Source organism: Brugia malayi (assembly GCF_000002995.4).
Source record: "Brugia malayi strain FR3 genome assembly, contig: Bm_v4_Chr3_scaffold_001, whole genome shotgun sequence".
Taxonomy (NCBI): Eukaryota; Metazoa; Nematoda; class Chromadorea; order Rhabditida; family Onchocercidae; genus Brugia; species Brugia malayi.
The window spans coordinates 9,191,408-9,207,998 of record NW_025062477.1 but is presented as its reverse complement, the minus strand read 5'-3'; the positions used below and the strand labels follow the sequence as shown (position 1 = coordinate 9,207,998).

Here is a 16,591-nt window from a genome sequence, read left to right as displayed (position 1 = left end):
CCGGGAATTACTTTAACAATGGTTTACCATATTTATGTTGATGCATCACGCTGTAGCTAGCAGGTAGTTCATCTCTTGTGCTAGTGGGCAGTGGGTATAGCGTGTAGTGATGCGTTGTTAGGCCCTTAACTGATGATCAGTCATTATTCGTAGATATGACTTAGATTCTTCTCCACGACAGCCCATTAGACTATATGCCGACATTTCATATTCTCTTTTTAATTTAGATTCCAAGTTTTATAACCAGATTCGACTCATAATATATTACTGATTGCTAGAAAGGTCACTTGTCTTCTCTCCCTAACTTCATTTGATGTTCATGCTAACTTCACTTCTGGTTAATAAATATCGATCTGATGAGGATGGTAAATAAGCTGCTTCGTATTACTGTGACGTCTCCGTGAGGAGACATTATATGTTATCAGTGTTTATTTCTTTTTCTCTTTCTTTTTTCTTTTGTTTCCAAGCTTAAGCTTACAATTTAGTTTTTATCATAGTTTCTCATATCAGATCAAGTGTGCATGCATTCTTCACTCTTGCGTACATTGAATTATTTAAAACAATTGTAATTCGACCGACATCTAGTATGATCGGTGTTATTGGTGTACTTCTGAAGTATAAAATAGAAACTAATTTGAAAGTTATATATGTTGTATACGGCTGCTGATATAGGTGTGTGTGGAGCGTGTTATAAACTATATGCAGTTGGATGACAACTAGTCTTTTGTCTGGGTCTTTATTGCTAACAGAAGTCGTACTTATGATATGCAGCGATTGGAACTCTTCCGATCTTGAGTGCATCAACAGGCGGTTAACGATTTCTTGCTTTGATTAAATTTAAAATGTAATCCTTTATCTATGAATTTGTAAAGTATACATTCAAGGTTGCGCAAATGTCATTGTTGATTACCAGTAAAACGGTAAATTGGGGATGACAGAGCAGATAAGAGACTTTCTCTATCAAAAAATTTGAAGGTGTGAATGGACAAAGTAAACGAATAACGTACGATGACCCGAGAAATGGGATGAGTTGATAGTGAGATGATGGGAAGATATTACTTGATTACTAAGTGGGCGCTGTTTAAATATTTTGTTATTCACATTTGAAGAATATGTCAATTTTTGTGAACTCTCCTCTTGCTATCGTTTCTCGTTATTGTATAAATTTTGGCTATATATTCGTCGTGAAGGCTGTATCAGGTGAATTTGATTGCTAATGTAGATGGATGTGGGCATATTATAAACTATGCACAGTTGGATGACAGTTTGATTTTTTATTGTTTTTGATCTTTATTCATGATGCATGGGTATGATTGTGAAAAGAAAAGGACTGAGAACTTTACACTTATGTTTGGATAACTCCTTTCTTAACCGGTAACCGAGATGAACGAGACGATAGCGCTAAGCGTTATCCGACATACTCGGTAAGGAAGAAAAATGTGCTGTAATGCATTTCCAATTTTACAACTGCTAGGAAACATACGAATATTTTAACAGAAATGAAGTTGAAGTGAGAAAAGAATGGTAGGTATCATGTTAAAACTATGAAAAAATTTCTTAAAATTAAGCGATTAATCTTTTGAACATAAGAGGGACTAATAGAAAAGACTACAGTAGAATTGATTGTAATATAGTTATTGCGGCTTCTTTACCTACTTTTTTATGTACGCATAACGAAATATTGGGATATTAATTAATTTATCTATTGTTCCATTTTTCAGGTTCCTGTTAGTCTAATGAACGCGGCCAAAATTCGGCGGTGAAAAGCTTTTCGCGCAAAATGCAAGTTTAAAAAATGATATTTGCTTTATTCGTTGGTGTTTTTTTATGCTTGCTTCATGTGGTTTCTTTTTAGGTTTAAAAGTGCATTCTATGTTAAAATTAGGGGTTGAAGTTTTCGTGAAATCAATTTCCTATACTCTCTGCTATAAATTGGTTCCAGTTGTATAAAATTCGTCTTCTATATTCTAAATAGGAATCTATAAACATTACTGTAAATAAGTGAAAAAATTATATTTAGATAGTCTTCTTTACAGCGTCTTATGAATGCCGCATGAACGAACAGTGGTCGTGTGCCGGTATTTGTGTAGAACCGCAATCTGAACAGCGGTCGCTTGGTACCAACCAACAAGCAACAGCAGAAACACATAATCTATCTGTAACTGATAGGACAACTCCGGCAGCGTCCATTTCAACGGCAACAACTCCAATAAATTTTCCAAATTGTTCATCAACCTCTTCATCGTCACATCCTGATTGCGTCACTGGCGCTACAAGCCTATCAAATTCATCAGCGGTTGACGGTCGTGTATTGATTCCTTGTTCTACAGTGTCATTAAACAAAGGTCAGTAATGATAAAAAATATTTTGTATGCTTCAAATACAATGCATTAGTAGTCTTTAAGTTGAAGTATTCTCTGATTTATTGTAAAGCCAGTGCTGTAGTATGAGAAACAGTTTTACGTCTAGCAGTTTTTGATTTCTAACCACGTTTATTTCTGTTACGAGGAAAAAAGGTAAAGAGCTTGGAAAACTTTTTTCAAAAAATTAAAACCAAATATTTTTACAAAATGTATTGATATATTCAAGGTGATCGTAAGAGGCTTATCAAAGATGAAGGTTTCAGTGTTAATGCATTTATAACATATTAAGATTATTTTCAGTGGAAGAACAGAAGAGCAATAGCTGCAGTTATGAGCCTTCATCGAGTGTACCAACGGATAATATCCTTTTGTCGTCCAGTTCAGGAACGCTGACAGACGAAACCTATCCGTCTACTAGTACAGCTGATACCAGTATTTTTGACGAGAAAGCAACGTTGCAGGATTGTCAGTTGTCTCGACTTATACGTCGTCGGTGCAGATTTTTACTACCGTCTAATATTTCCCATAAATTACTGCGGATAGCATTGAAACAACCAGCTACATTGAAACATTTAAGTATGATTTCAATGTTACAAACTTTTATTTGGAATTTGTCTCACTTGTTGTAGAATTTAAAATGAATTGCAAAAAAGTGACAGAGATATGCTAAGTTGTTTAAGATTCAATTCACTTGTTCTTAGTTTCTTCAAACCTTGATGCATAATGATCTGCTTATACAGTGGCAAAATCTGGGTTTCTTGTCACGAATATTCCAAACTTTATTTTAAGAGATAGGATTAGGTGGTGATAATGTCTGCAATAAAAGTGATAATTTCTTTTACTGCTTTTTAATTCCTTTTGGTACTGTTTCTTCGAAGTGCTTAAAAAAATCTTGTGACTTAAAATACGCAATTCGGTCTCACATTTTTAGGTATAACCTCAGTGAAAGTGGGCGAATCAAATCTGTTACCAGTGGTTGTGAATGATGCAACACTAAGCCTTCTTTCACTTCCATATCCCAGTACAGGTTCTGAAATGAATTCTTTGGCTGGTGTACCAGTGAATGCTAATGCTACTGATAGAGCAAATATTTATGATCCTTATCAAAGGTACGTTTTTCAATTGAAATTTTCCAGAATTTTGCTTTTTTTTTTCTTTTTGAGAATCATTCTAATGCTTTGAAATCTCTTTTTAGTGGAAAGTAAAAGTTCTTCGAATCAATAATTACATTTTTGATTTGTTTGAGGATATGTGCATCCATTATATGTACTGCTTTACAGTGAGAATGGTCGACATGAATTGACGCCATCAACTTCAGCTGGTCATATACCAGGTAAACGAAAAGCTGGTGTAATTAATAATGATATATATCAAACAGGAGTTGGGATGCATGGTTATATGGGGACAGTTAGTGGACAATCCAATGCAACTAATGCAGTGGCTTCTGTAAAGCAGCAGCAATCTCAGACTACATCTAATACTAGCAGCCCATTGTTGGTTAATTTATTAAGGTAATCCCAGAGGGACATTTATTCACATTGCTAATCACGGTGCAGCTTAATTTTCTTTCTCTTATTCACTATATTTTTACGTGTAATGTTCAACCTTGCTGTTTCCCTCTTAAGGCATATTATTATCTTTCCATCCTTGTTTTTATGCGCTATAATTAATAAATGCCAAGTGTAGACGGCAACAGCTTTGTCTTGAACATTTCTCGTTACATGCACTTGAGTGTTGATGGAGCTAACCAAATTTAACGGTTATATTTTTTATGATACAATTCTACTGCTACACAGAACTGCCATAAATTTGTAAATCTGAGCATCATTATCCTGAATTATTTATTAACGTTGTTAAATCTTCAGAAGTTCATCACCAGTTGCTAACGCTGGTATGCATAATTTGCAACATACACATATGTCGCGTCCTTCTGCTGCTCCGATAATGCAGCACATGTCAGCCCCTTCTCCACAAACTCAGGGAACTGTTGGTATGATACCTTTTTTCTTACAAAACCTTAGTTTCGGCATGTAAGCACATTTCGGTTACATTGAAGCTGCTTGTTTATATTGTAAGTGGAAGCTGAAGGAGGATGAAAATTTAAAAAATTTTTAATGTATGCAGGTTATTCGTCATATCCGTACATGGGACAAAGCACAATGAATACACCAGTGCAGCCTGGTCGAATGCGTCCTTCAGCAACTTCAGTGGAAGTTTCTCACTTAACTACCTCAACACATGCACATTCTGAACAACAGCAAATGCGGCCAACGCAACAAGAGGCATGCTTTTTTGTTTTTGGTTTTTTCGACACATTTATCAACTGTCACTTGGCAGTGACAACGTACAGTGCAGATAATTCTTTTATAAAAGCCCATAAATAGAGTGTACTGGATTTGCTCTGATGCTCCGTTTTAGGTCATGTCCGTATTGCTGTTATCTTTCGAACCGATGGTAGATACTGTATCACATTGTGTATTCCAGGTCAATATGGAAAGACATCAGCAAGTAGTTGCTACACAACAGCAGAGTGCACCAGCGCAGCAGTTACCTCAGGCATATTATCCTCAATACAACCAGAGACGTCCAATGCTCTCTGTAGGTTTTAAATGATGTTATTTGACTTTAGCAGTGATTTCTTATTTTCATTTTTTCCATGACCGATTAAAAATGTAATAACATTTCCACCTATAGTAATATATATATATATATAAATATATAAATAAAAAGTAAGATGAATCGTGATTCAAGTATAAGAAACTTTAATAGATTATTTATTTCGCATAAAGAGTTGTTTATATCATGATATTTTTAAGGGCTTCACAGTCCGCGGACAAATACCGCAACAGCATGCTGTTTATGCACAGCAGGGACAAATGATGCCTCCTCATTATATTCACGTGCAGCAGCAACCAAGACTTACTGGACAGCCATTGCCAGTTCATTTTCACCAGACAGTCTCTTTGGAACATGTAAGAATTTCTAATTCTAACAGAACGAAAAGGATATTTTTTACGATTCTTTGTCGTATGTCTATTTATTCATTTTGCTATTGCAATAAATTACCACATTTTGCATTCATTATTCCGATTCCACAATTTAAACAAAAAATCATCTAGTATATCACTGTTTGTATATAAGCGTCACAGTTATATCTTCAATTCACTTTGCATTTAAAATTTGAAGTATTTGCAAGAAAGTTCTATTTAAGGATGCTGGCAGTCAAATGTCTGTTGCTGCTCCTCCTCCCAAGAAAAGAAAGCGACCAACTAAAAAGCAGTTGAAAGAAGCTGAATTAGCACAACAAGCGGCTGCTGCTGCGGCGCAACAGCAATTCATAATGGAGCAGCAGATGAATAGCCGAGTGCCTTCTGCAAATGCTCATACGGTGGATAGGCCTACTGTCATGTCACAGGTTACATTAATGTTTTTTCATTAGTTTGTAATTTAATTGCGATGCTTTATGCCGATTTGTTGAAATACCTATGATTAATCAAAATATTGGTGTTTTGAACTAAATGGCTCAATTTCGGAACTGCGAGTGCTTACAGCACTATAATAAGGAGGTTTTTGGTATTCAGTCCCTGTGGTAGATTCTGTGGTAGATTATTCAGATCCTACTGACGTACTGCGGTTCTATAAAGTAACTAGTCTGTAAGCCTTCGTCCATTCACATTAAGGAGTTAAATTGGTGTACAATGATAAGTCTTGGTTTTCAGGTAATGCATAGTGGTCAGCCGAGTGTCGGCATAACTTATGCACAGCATCCGCAAGGGTATCCTTCACAAACACTTCGTTCTCCTCCGGCTGTTCCTGCACAAACTGGGCCAATAATGCAGGTTGTTCATTAAAAGTTTTTTGGCAGATTTGGAATTGAGGTTATATCTTTAAATTCTGGAACTTTTTTGCGCGATTTTTCATGATTTATTTCTGAACCCATTGTTTTATGTTCTCTTTTCGAATCCTTCAATAAAAACATACCTGAGAAGCAATTTGTTAATTTTAAAAACTTTCAGAATCCATCTTCAAATCCTTCTTTTTATCAGCAACAAAACGTTTGGGTTCCACAGCACCAGCAACAAGTACGTTTTGGGTCTTTTTTCATGATTTTTCAGTAAGAAGAAGTAAAGAAGTTTTAGCAATCCATTTTAAATATTTTATTTTTTTGTTATCTTCTCGACCTTCCTTCATGGAAACTTGTACGTGATTGCTTTCCCTGAATTAAAAAGCAGTCGCGAAAATCCTTTTTTACTGTTGTTTCTTTGTGCTTTTATTTTTTATACTATTTGTTCGTTATTGCTTTTTTTGTTTGCTTAAAATTAGTAGTGTTGAAGATATGTTCTTATGTTTTTAAAAACGCAAATTTTAATAAAGTGGTTCTGAATTTCAGATTATGTCACAGCAGCGTCCACAGATAATGTATAGTGGTCAGATGCATCATCATTGGCAAAACAATCAGTCGCATCATTCGCGAATGATTTATCCTCAAACAGATAGTGGTTTGTTTATCAAAAAATGAAATTTCTCATGCTACTGCATATGTAATGTATACAATCATCTGAAACATTCTCAGTAAATAGAATTATTTTTGGATTTTAGTTGGATTTACAATATTGGGATATGTGATGAATTATTATAGTAAATATGGGAAATAAGCATATTACCACAGTGCAACAAATCTTAACTTAATAGATCATGCAAAAGTTGAAATCAGTGCATTTACGATCAAAACAGATCTAAATGAAGGAATGGCTGCTCTGTTTTGAAATGGTTCTATTGCAGTATCCGAGATGAGTGCTGGTTCATCTGGCAGTGTCCATACATCTCCTATGACTAGTCGGAATGCGTCAATTGACTATTCGCCAGCATCACAGTCTAGCAGCACGATGTCGCCACTATATCAGCAACAACAAGTAAGTTTAGTATTTCCATGAACTGCATAATTTTTATTTGTTTGGCAACTTCCACTCTACGGTCTTTGGTGAAGTTAAGGTTCCAACCAAGCTTAGTTATGATTTCAGCCAAATATGACCTACCAGCAGCCAGCAAATCAACAAACACCTCCATCTGCTTTAACTTATTCGCAGTCTTCACCGTCACAGCAGCAAGTGAGTGTACCTGCACGACCTCAACAACAGCAAACAATACCAATGCAAATGCAGGAATCGCAGCAACAGCAGCCTCCGTTCTCTGCAGAACAGCAATGTCTAGACATGCAGCCAAAGAGCTGCTTGCCAGTGTTACAAAGTGGAGGTGATTTTGAAATGGATGATGAACTGGGTGCTAATATTGCTGATGACTGTAAGTTCTCAGTTAGTGTTTATAAACTTTTCACAAGTTCTCAGTTAGTGTTTATAGACTTTTCACTTTGGCATTGTTTTAACTTTTAGAAATGCAAATCCTTAATTCTATAAATATAAATTTAATAAAAGTTAAGCCAATATCGATTAACATATTGCAGTTGCTAATAAGACATTCCATTTTTAGGTGGTGATTACAATGATTTGGATTCCATTGAACCAATGACCGAATCAAGCGAATTTGGGGCAACGTTGATGGCTTCCCATCAACAGCAAATGCAACAGCGGCCAACAAATACTCAGCAACATATGCAGCATCACCACCACCAACAACAACAACAGTACTACAGTCGTATGTTGCCTCCTCAAAATCGGTATGACATCCAATCACCAATGCAGCATCAAAGTGTTGGTTACATGAGACAAATGTGTAGTGAAACTCAAATGCGGCAGTGTAGTTTTCCGAGTACTCTCAGTCTATCTCAGCAACAACAATCACTTTCTCGGGGTTATTCATCTCCACAGCAGCAACAGCAGCCAGCACAAGGGGCATCCAATTTATTTATGAGCCCACCACCACAACCAAGTTGTTCTCCAAGTCCTTATACTCCTCGATCATCACCCCAAAAAGATAGCAGCAACTTTACTACCCGACAGCAGCAGCCGAGACATATTGCGGTAACACACCAACAGTATGCAGCATCACCATTGTCGCAGCAACAGTCTATTCGTACACCACTTAGTGCTCCACCAACTGTTCATTCACAGTCACAACTGCATCCAACTTGTGGGCGAATTGATGATTTACGATCATCGCGATCAGGTCCATTTACTTATTAATTCATTTGCATTTATAGATGCCATTGGTGCGATTGGACGTTCCATATACTATGAAATGAACTCAGACTAAATTGGTCAGACAGTGACCGCGTTACTAAATTTTTAGAAAATGAGTTCCTTTCTTTAGATTAAAAATCATTAAATGCTGTTTATCTACAATGGGGTCATATTGGCTGTATTACAGTGGTGATAAGGCTCCTTGTTTTATTAAAATCGAATATGTACATCTCCAATTGTTTTGATACTGCAGACGTTTTTTTTTTTGTCTATAAGTTTGAAAATGATTTATTTTCTTTTTCAGCGATTTAAAAATACATAGCTAAAACAATGACTGAAATTGGCACAGAAATATTTAGGTGAATTCAGGAATGTTTTCAGATGGTGAAGCAACACCACGAGCATCAACTACTGATTCGAACGTTGCTTCCATTGAATATGACAAAGATCCGATCAACTCTACTATAGGTATCTATGAAGTCTTTTCACGTTATCTTTGAAAGTTGAATAAGAATTAGAAATCTAAAAGCTGCAAATTTTCTCTGACAGAGAAAATTTGCAGCTATTGAAACCGATCTGGATCTGCATTAATATATTAATTACTTAATCAGAAGGCAGTTTTTCAATGTTTCAAGAAGAACCCACATTATTGCTTATCGTGCTTTTCACCTTTTTAATTGCAAGAATTTTGTCCTTTTACCTATCTCGGTATATTTTTAGTAAATCTATGTCTTTTCGATAATACTTTGAAATTGTTCCATTTAGATGCAGTAGTTATGCGAGCACTTTCCGATCAAGACAGCTTTTCCTCGACAAGCATTTCGAATTATTTTCGTGGATCACGGAATCGTTTATCAACAAATATTCAGTCTTCGACGGCTGAACAGACTGGGACTAGTGACAGTTTGTATTTCGTTTTTCATTTGTACATTTGATTGTTGGTTATTAATTTGATTTTAAATTCAACTCTTCTTAGTAAGTGAGCTTTTAGAGATTTGCTTTTGCTGGGGTAATGTGTAAAATCTTCGTAAAGTGTGCATGTCAGTTAAAAGATCTGAATCCCTCTATTCATGTAGGAAAAATGATGGGTAACAACGTTAACAACAGTATGAGACCGGTGAATGCAATCAAACAACCTGGGCAATTTCAGAGCTCTCAACAAGGTTAGTTTTATTTCTTAGCAGATTGAGCGAAATGGTTTATGTAAGTTAGATTCTTATTTTTGAGCTTATGTTTGTTTTATCTCGTTTTTGTCTTTGGTTTGTATTAAAGTTCTTTGTATTAAAGATAAGCATCTAAAGCTAACATTTTTTATGATGTGGAAAAATCTTTGAATTCAAGTCATCTTAAAAATGCTTATCAATTTTGATTATAAAGGACAGTAAACTGAGTTTGAGCTAAGCTTATTCCGTAAGTATGTTAGAGTGAAAACGGAAATAAAATCTTTTATAACGTTGAAATTTAATATTTTGCTTTTGATGGGATAATGAATTTGAAATGACTCGAGTGTAGTTACACGAAGTTTTTCCAGCTCAGCAGTTTTCAAACACTGATGCAATAGAAGGTTCAGGAGTCGGAGCTAGTGGTTCTCATAATGGTCAGGCGACAGGGAATTCTGCCTTTCCGTCAAGTAAAACGCTAGTTTCTGCAAGTCGTGAAAGTTTTCACGGTATGGTTTATGTTTATTTTTTTGCTAACCAATTTTCTCAATTATCGAGTTTTAACTGTTTCCTTAACTTGTAAAGAGAGAATTCTTTGACTGTTTTAAGCTTTAAAATTATTGAAAAAAGAATCATGTATAATCATTCCTTTATATTCATTGTTTGGGGTTATTTTGGTTCGCTTTCAAGGCAAATGATATCTTTCATATGTAATATTTTATTTTTTGACCTTAACATTTCAATCATTGTCAAGATAATTTTTGGACTGTTTAAATTTTTATTTCAGGTGGAAATAGCGAAATGCATGGTCTCACTCTATCTGCTAGACAACAGAAGGACCAGAGAATTAGTGATCGAATTGGCGATCAAAGGTCAAACAACACAGCTGAACATCACCATTTGACCAACGGGCATGAATCACTGAACATGTTAAAAGTGAGTGGTTTAGTTTATTAATTTCAAAACGTGTTTCAAGTTATGATAGAAAATACTTTAACACGTTCTTTTTTCTTTTAGACGTTACTTGTGAATTCAAAGTTGAACATTATGCGTTAGCTTTATTACTGTCGATTACTGATTTCAAGACACAATGGTGCAGCATTCTCCAAAAATTTTAACATTGGATTTAGAGATTAGATTTGAGATACATATTTTTTTTTGTCTTTTTTGGCAATCTTCATATCTTCTTTTTTTTTTTATCTCCTCTTATACATTATAAGTTGCCTGATGGTAAATGACTTTAATCTGTTTTTCAAATTTAGGAACGCGGATATGTTCAGTCATGCAACGGAGTGCTTCCGCTATCGCAGTCAAATGATGACGAGCGAAGACTAACGGGTGGGTTGGTTTCAGCGGTGACAATAACTGATGTGCAGCAGCCGCAGAGATCTTCGCCAAAAGTTTCGGGGACAGCGAGGCGTAATCGCCGTAAGGCAGATTTATCGCTGGAAGCATTGTCTTATGATGACGAAGATGAAATTACCGTCCCAACATTTGGTTCGACTCCGTGTAATTTTTTTTTGCCAAAATTTCTGTCTTTTCCGTTTTAGCTCATGCATTTTCCTATCTGATATTTGTGTATAAGATAATAAAGAAGGTTCCTTTAGCTAATTTTTTCGGCATCGATCTCTTTTTGTAATATATTTAATAGAATGAAAAGTTATAAGCAAAAAATCTTGAAGTTTGTGATTTTCAATAATAATGATGAATTTAGCAGCGTATCAGGCTCCATATATGAGACGTGTAGGTGGTCCCGGTAGTATTGTTGTTGGATGTAGTGGGAACACTCCAACACAACCTCCTTTCGCGAATATCAGTGTACAAAGTGCTCAAAATAATTTTTCTGCCACAGTGGCTCGGCAGCAGCAAATGTTGAAGCAGCAGGTAAGAAGAAATTTTTTAGATTCTGGATATCCACAGTCTTTATCGATGTATACATTTAGATTCTATTGAGAAAAGTTATATGAAAATGAATCGTTTCTTTCAAAACACGCTAATGAATTATTTCTAAATTCTAAACTACGCCCACCTGCCGTCTTACTCTCATCTCAGTTTCGTCGATTATAAAGATTATGCTTCAGCCGAAAACGTCGTAATTGTATAGAAACGATGGTACCAACTAATTACCACTTGTTCGAGTCATTTTTGATCAATGTGAAAAACAGCTTTGTTATGCGATGTTTCCGTTCAGTGCTATTTTGTTCAAATGGGAGTTCGGTTCGCGCTCAACTTTCAAATTAGGTCATATTTCGTACTTGTGTTTTTTTTTTGTTTTGTTTTGTTTATCTTATTCGCCGTTGTTTTTATTTATGTTTTTAAACCGGTGTAGTTACAGGACTTGAAGATCGTACAATAATTTGCCGGAATTTTAAGATAATTTCACTAAGCTTTTATGTCACTTTCAGCTATTTTTTAATTGTATCTTGACTTTTTCTACTAAGATTGGTTTTCTTATAACTGAAAGATGGAAAGTTGGAACTTAAATTTTAGTAAGTGTTGGCAAATATTAGTTTTGCTTGGAGTTAATGATTCGTCTAGCCTTTCCCTCAGTTTCAAAAATTATTTTTCTCATAGCGCAGTGCCATCTTTCATCTAAAATCCGAACATTTATGCCTTAATGAGGTCCCCAGTATTTTATCCTTGTCGTTATTGCATTATCGTTTAAAATGTAAAATTCATTTTTCCATAGTTTTATTTCTCATCTTTTATTTTTTGAAAGTCGTATTAGCTCATGTTTGGTTATTTTGCAGAATATAAGATTTAGGGTAGAACTATATAGAAATTGTCAAAACTTCACAAAAATTAGCTTCGACATATCAAAAAGGAGTATCAGCTCATAGCCTGAAGAAGCTTATTTATACGAAGCACTGATCTTCGTGCGTAGTTTTGTCCCTGCGATCTCGTCGTTTTGCGTAGTCATAAAATTGTTTTGTCGTTTCATTTCTCTTGTTTTTTATACTGTATATTAAAAGCATGCAATTCTCCAACATTTGATAATTTGTAGTGTGTTTTGTACGTTTAATAAGTTTTCATTATACTTCGTTTTATCTCTTCAATTAAGTGGATTAATTTGATGTGAAATTCAAATCAACATTGTGACAATGTGTCTCAATATTCTGTGGTTGATTCAGTGTGCGTGCGTCATTTCTGCTGGGATATTTGCCACAATAGAACAATTTTCCTGTCACTATTTTCGGAAGTCTTTGCAATTCTCAAAGAGCCATTTTTTGTGCTAATGTTCGGTATATTGATAACGTGTGTCGTGTGCACTGTCTTTTTCTGTTTTTCAAATATTGTATGCACGCATGAGGAAAACGTGAAATGTCTTTCGATAATAATGTTATTTGTTTTCCCTGAAGCGTTTTTTGTTTAATCCAAAATGATTTGATAAATCACGCAAACGCCTTTTGGTTAGCGGTGTTTAGAATAGGCAGGCAGTAGGTGTTTGTTGGTGAATTAATTTCAAACGGTTTTTTTCATCTGAAATATGAACTATAATTATACATTGTATATTCGTTATTAAGACAGTCTTGTAATAAGTGTAACATAACTTGAAGTGACACAGTACTGATGCTCACTGGACTGACTGTGTTTTGCTAATTTCAGTCTTTAAAAAACTGCTCGGACTTTATAGGTTAGAAGAGAATAAATTATTGAGAGAATAAAAATTTGTTTTGCTGTTTTCTGTACTGCATACTCTTTTTTAAAATTTAAACTGGGAGCCTGAAAATTCGGACTACTTATTTAGAAATAGAGATCAGTCTTAAATGTTGAACTAGGATTTTGAAAATCCCGTACCGAGTTGCCACATATTTACTGTCTTGCTTCATAGTTTTGAATTGCGGTATTCTATACTTAAATTATTTTGACTTTTTCATTTAAATATGTATACACAAAACGCGATGTTTTACTGCGTACATTAATGTGCAAGTAAACTGTACTGATACATCCCTCCGTTATTCACGGTAAATTCTGACACGAAAAGCTGTGCAACTTATGATGTGATAATGTTCCACAATTTCCCATTACCACAATGATTCCTTAGCTAAAATTGCTGAAATAAATTTTGGAGTGATGCTTGCTGTTGATAAAGGAGAGAGATCTGACGCCCCACAATTCTCTGTACTAATTCAACTAAAATTAATTTAGCTTTGATTACATCTGAAGCATGTCGAGGTACAATTGCAGGAGGAGCTCTAGGTCTCGATTGTTAAAATAGCATCTTCGACAATAAATATAGAAACAAACTAAAACAGAGACTGGTGCAATTAAGCAGACGGAAGCCAACAAATAAACGTACATGTCACACGCATTTCAAGTACTTTCAAATTATTATTAGAATGAGAATTAAGAAGTGACACAAATTATTCAATAACACACAGTATTCTGCAATAAAATTTCGTTATAGATTAAAGTCTTAAAACATATAGAAATTTCTATGCATATAGAGAACATTTATCCAGTTAAGCAAAGATTAAGCTGAATAGCTTTATTGTAAACGTCGGGATAGTAAATTCCTACAAATGATCTCAAAAAACGATGATGGACAGATGATGTTCAAACACTTAGATTCCCTGAAGAACTGAATGAATTTTTTTGCCCGTCTTGTCAACTTAGTACTTCATCGATTATATCAAATTCCAATCAGAAAGCTTTCTATGATTAGGAAAAAAACAGAACCACTGTAAATATAAAAATTGCTGAAATTCAAGTGCACTAACTAAATAGGAAATTTCGAGAAAAACTGCTGTTAAAAGGTAACTATATAATACAACTATAGTAAGAACATAACAAAAGGTGAAGTTCATTTATATTACTGAGATGGGAATGCAGTATTCTGCAATAAAATATTAAAATAGTCAAATTCTTCGTAAACATCAAAAAATCAATCTATATACTATCACCACTCAGTAGCAGTACAGTTGCCAGATGGCACACAACAGACTTGTTGAACAACAGAGAGAGTTGCCTGCTCACGATGATTTAAATATTCCAATGTAACCGATATGTCAAACTGCATATTAACATAGAGCGAAGTCAATTGCGCAAATGGCGCTTGACAGTATTCCCTGCAAAGAAGAAGGAACTGTTAAGAAGACATTTTAAAGTATGAAATTATTTCTAAATATAATTGGTGCAACAACTAGAAAAGAACTGAATTAAATCTACATTTTCCACCTATTTAAATAATATTTCTTACAACAGAGTTCATCACCACATGTTGAAATTATTTGATGTAAAAGCAAGCATTTAATCATCAACTTCATAATGAGCCCTTTTAGAAAAACAAACTTACGCGACACCACCTTTTAGTGTCACTGTATTGTTGAACTGCAACTTTCGACTGTTTCTTGGTCCAACAAATACATCAGTGGTGTTGCCACCAACACCAATGACGTCTGTTGACCAAGGTTGAAATTTCGATAAGACTGTAGCCGATGAATTTAGCACTTTTACAGAATAGTAATTTGCATTGGATATATTGAATTCGTTCTACAATTTCTCACAAACATATAAATTTTACGAGTATAGCAGACATATCCATGTTATGTGTACAAGTATGTAACGCAATGAAATTTTTTTGCGGTGATGAAATTCTTTAAAAAAAAAAAGTGAATGAGTTACAATGATTTGAACTACTCATGTCTTGAACAACTAACAATTACCTCGTATGGAATTATTACTTTCCAAAAGTTCATTTAATGATAACACAGTTCTATCACCATCAGTCAGCATGAAATATGGTAAACTGGTAATAGCATAAAGGGAATATTTCTCAGATATTCACTTGCTAAAACTAACAGAAATGAAAGTTACAAGACTTAATAATAAAGAGAGTTTAAAAGTTACCATAAAATGAAAACTGATATGATTACTCATGTGGTCAAAAACTGTTATGATTTCAACTGGTGGCTTTGTGCTAGTTAGGTAAATCGCGCGTGGTACCAATAAGAAAATTACAACACCTGCCAATGAGAGACAGCCAAGAACGACGCAAAAAACGTAAAGCCAGCTGCAACACAGTATGCATTAAAATCACTTATATGAAAGACTAAAATAAAATAGAAATTAAACTATCTTAACTAAAATTAAACAGAAAACTGTCAATAAGAAATGGCAACATACGTTCTTTTCGGTTTCAAACGATCGTCATTAACTGGAATTAGAGCCACCAATGTTTCCTCTAATTCTGAAAAAAAAAAAAAAAAAGAGTATTTCGTTTCAAATGAAATGTCGATTTCCCAACAAATAAACTTTCAGAGAGGAAGAGCAATACATTAAGTAGCAAATTAAATAAAATTCTACCTTTCGGGATTCGCCCAGAGCCCTTACAACTTGGACAAGGCACTGAACCTTCCATTAGTTCAGTGTAACCCATCGAGTTGGCTCTCGATGGAATGCCACATTCATTTGCGAGATTTATTGTGGAACCAAACGATGAACGATTACCAGTAAAAGTACCACTGATAACACGATGACGCACCTTATCTACCAGATTTCTGGTACCTTCGACGACTGAATACATGTTAAATCGTGTTTCAGCGTGCAAGCTAGCAGCACTTTAATACACAAAAGTGACTGAAACTATTTTGATATAGCAAAATACATATTCAGTATTTACTTCTGAATAGTCGGAGAAAACCTGATTACATCAGGAAACAAAGAAGTATGCAAATGCAGTACTCAACAAACTCTGCATCTCATTGTAACACGGGAACAAAGATGGCTTACATAGAGTCAAACCTGCATTACCAAGAACTCTGATGTACACGAATTATATTTCAATGTATGCAATACATCTAAATAATTATTGAATAAATGAAATACTAGTTACTCAGTTGGAATGAATATGCTAATAAGTTAACAAACAAATAAGCAACCAAAGACAACAAAAATCAGGCGTTTCGTCGTATCTTGCTGTTGATAAAAG

General features: G+C 34.7%; 2 protein-coding genes across 3 annotated transcripts; one reads left to right on the top strand and one right to left on the bottom strand.

Moving 5' to 3' along the window:
* Nucleotides 1-2,053: 2,053 nt before the first annotated feature.
* On the top strand, nucleotides 2,054-11,756 carry Bm12943 (Uncharacterized protein; the record flags this gene model as incomplete). 2 transcript variants are annotated; one of them, XM_043080576.1, is made up of 23 exons in its annotated part: nucleotides 2,054-2,345; nucleotides 2,664-2,939; nucleotides 3,295-3,472; nucleotides 3,644-3,874; nucleotides 4,229-4,353; nucleotides 4,488-4,645; nucleotides 4,848-4,961; nucleotides 5,180-5,335; nucleotides 5,575-5,778; nucleotides 6,083-6,202; nucleotides 6,380-6,445; nucleotides 6,754-6,862; nucleotides 7,146-7,276; nucleotides 7,385-7,664; nucleotides 7,851-8,486; nucleotides 8,882-8,968; nucleotides 9,266-9,403; nucleotides 9,577-9,663; nucleotides 10,032-10,169; nucleotides 10,448-10,596; nucleotides 10,923-11,157; nucleotides 11,375-11,544; nucleotides 11,742-11,756. In XM_043080576.1, the coding sequence occupies 23 exons, from the start codon at nucleotides 2,054-2,056 to the stop codon at nucleotides 11,754-11,756; spliced, it is 4,095 nt and encodes a 1,364-aa protein (XP_042936510.1). The 2 variants fall into 2 exon arrangements, with proteins under 2 accessions (XP_042936510.1, XP_042936509.1); XM_043080575.1 differs by having other exon boundaries at nucleotides 10,923-11,169.
* Nucleotides 11,757-14,560: 2,804 nt separating this feature from the next.
* Bm12942 (Uncharacterized protein) lies at nucleotides 14,561-16,186 on the bottom strand (the record flags this gene model as incomplete). The annotated part of the gene is made up of 5 exons (XM_001901356.1): nucleotides 14,561-14,729; nucleotides 14,957-15,153; nucleotides 15,511-15,673; nucleotides 15,787-15,850; nucleotides 15,967-16,186. The coding sequence occupies 5 exons, from the start codon at nucleotides 16,184-16,186 to the stop codon at nucleotides 14,561-14,563; spliced, it is 813 nt and encodes a 270-aa protein (XP_001901391.1).
* Nucleotides 16,187-16,591: the final 405 nt, after the last annotated feature.